This window comes from Pteropus alecto, unplaced genomic scaffold (assembly GCF_000325575.1).
Source record: "Pteropus alecto unplaced genomic scaffold, ASM32557v1 C18804321, whole genome shotgun sequence".
Classification (NCBI taxonomy): domain Eukaryota; kingdom Metazoa; phylum Chordata; class Mammalia; order Chiroptera; family Pteropodidae; genus Pteropus; species Pteropus alecto.
The window spans coordinates 1-1,865 of NW_006494078.1; the positions used below are offsets into that span (position 1 = coordinate 1).

At 49.9% G+C, this 1,865-nt stretch overlaps 1 protein-coding gene across 1 annotated transcript; it reads right to left on the reverse strand.

The window, feature by feature from the left end:
* Positions 1–704: 704 nt before the first annotated feature.
* LOC102886212 (small proline-rich protein 2E) lies at positions 705–923 on the reverse strand. The gene has a single exon (XM_006925297.1). It carries the CDS (start codon positions 921–923, stop codon positions 705–707), a length of 219 nt encoding a protein of 72 aa, XP_006925359.1.
* Positions 924–1,865: the final 942 nt, after the last annotated feature.

A 1,865-nucleotide genomic window follows, 5' to 3' on the forward strand; every position in this document is an offset into this window, starting at 1 on the left:
GCATTGTGCCAATTAAATTACACATATTCATTCAATTTTATGCCTAAGACAAGGTGGAAGGTAAATATCATTTTTCTTACTTTGCAGTAGAGAGATGGAAATGCTGAGGAGCTCCATAGTTTATTCCTCAAATAGAAGATTAATTTTTTAAAAAATATAAGTTTGAAATTATATGTAAATAATCTTTGATCTGACCGAAAATTCCATGAACACCAATGGCGGGAGCCTGAGCCGTGGGATCAAAGGATAAAAATAATCCAAAATGCTGATATATTTCTAATAAGCAGGATTTTAAAAAAAGAATATATTTATCCCATCACAACAAAAAATGAACTTTATTCAGGAAACAGAAGAAAAGTTACAGTTGCCCAAGTGGTAGAAAACCACGTCCAGGTGACAGACAGACACGGGAGCCATGGAGAGGACCCTCTGCCGCCGCCCAGGAAGAGACACGCTGCTCCGCTCTGCTCTGGACGCTCTGGGCCGCTGGCACAGCCGAGGACAGCCTCGCCCAGCTTCCTCCTGGAGAGCAGCAGGACAGCAGCCTCGTGGGCTGTCGGGGTCATCGCGGGCATCTTCCGGGCCAAGGGGCGAGGAAGATTTCTGCATCGTGACAGGCTTTGAAGAGAGGGTGAAGCAGGGGCTGTGGGACTTGGCGAGCCGACGCTCCTCTCCTGATCCTGATCCTGATGATGCTGAAGCTATTACTTGCTCTTGGGTGGGCACTTGGGCTGGCATGGTGGAGAAGGCTGCACAGGTGGGCATTTCTGCTGGCACAGCTGAGGGGGGCACGGCTTGGGGCATTTCGGTGGTGGGCACGGCTCGGGGCATTTTGGTGGTGGGCACGGCTCGGGGCATTTCGGTGGTGGGCACACCGGAGGTGGCTGGCAGGGCTGCTTGCACTGCTGCTGTTGATAAGACATCTTTCTGGAGTCTCACGATCTGAAAGAAATTACATGACAGTGTTCACAGGCGGGGACTCCTAGGGAGAGAGAGAACCCAAACCTTAGGTGCTACCACGGATATTATCTCCCCAAATTCCAGAAACAGACTTTCATCTCTTGCCTCCCTTCTTAAGGCATCTGGCTTCTCTCTTCCTCTTTGGTGAACGGCTTCATCAGCCCTAGGAAAACTCTCTCTTTTCTCTTATTGTTGTTTTCCAGAGGAAATAGCTCTGTTCGAAAGAACCAAGTCACGCGTTTTTGTATAAAAATAACATCTTACAGAAAGACCGTGACATATTCGAAAATCCTGGCCAACCTCACAAGAACCGCTATCATCACGATCTCCTGCCGGCCCCCAAAACGCGGACTTAAGTACAAAGTGAAGGGCGTTCGAGATCCAAGCCAGGGCCTCATCGTCTGAGACAGAAGCTTTTGAAAGCAAAGCAAGGGGAGGGACCACAGAAATACAGAAAACAAAACAATACCTACGTCTTTCCTCTCCTTCGTATCAAAACTTTCCTATTAATTTCTTTTCTCTTACAGAGCGTCAAAGTATCTACCAAAAATCAAGTGGAAACAGTACGTCCTTGTGTCCCAGGTCTCTGCCTCCGCCGACTAAGGAGCGTCAAACCCATGCTCATGACTTTGAACCCTCCAGATGTGCTGTCCCCGGATAAACCCAACACCAGTGAGCCCCACAACCCACTGACGTCAAGAGACCAGACTCACCAGAGTCTCTGCGGCAGGTCGGCAGGTCGGGGGTCAGGGACGACTCGGGGTGGCCACCGTAGAGCACAGGACTCTTTATAAGAGCACCCCCACTCCACCCAGGGGGAGGTGGGGCTCCTAAAATTGGCCCGGTCCAGTCATTCCCAGCCCAGATGCAAATCCATCCAGAACTGGCCGGGCAGGAACTCTGAA

Excerpts from the sequence above, each read along its gene's own strand:
- LOC102886212 (XM_006925297.1), bottom strand. The coding sequence starts at position 923 with ATGTCTTATCAACAGCAGCAGTGCAAGCAGCCCTGCCAGCCACCTCCG.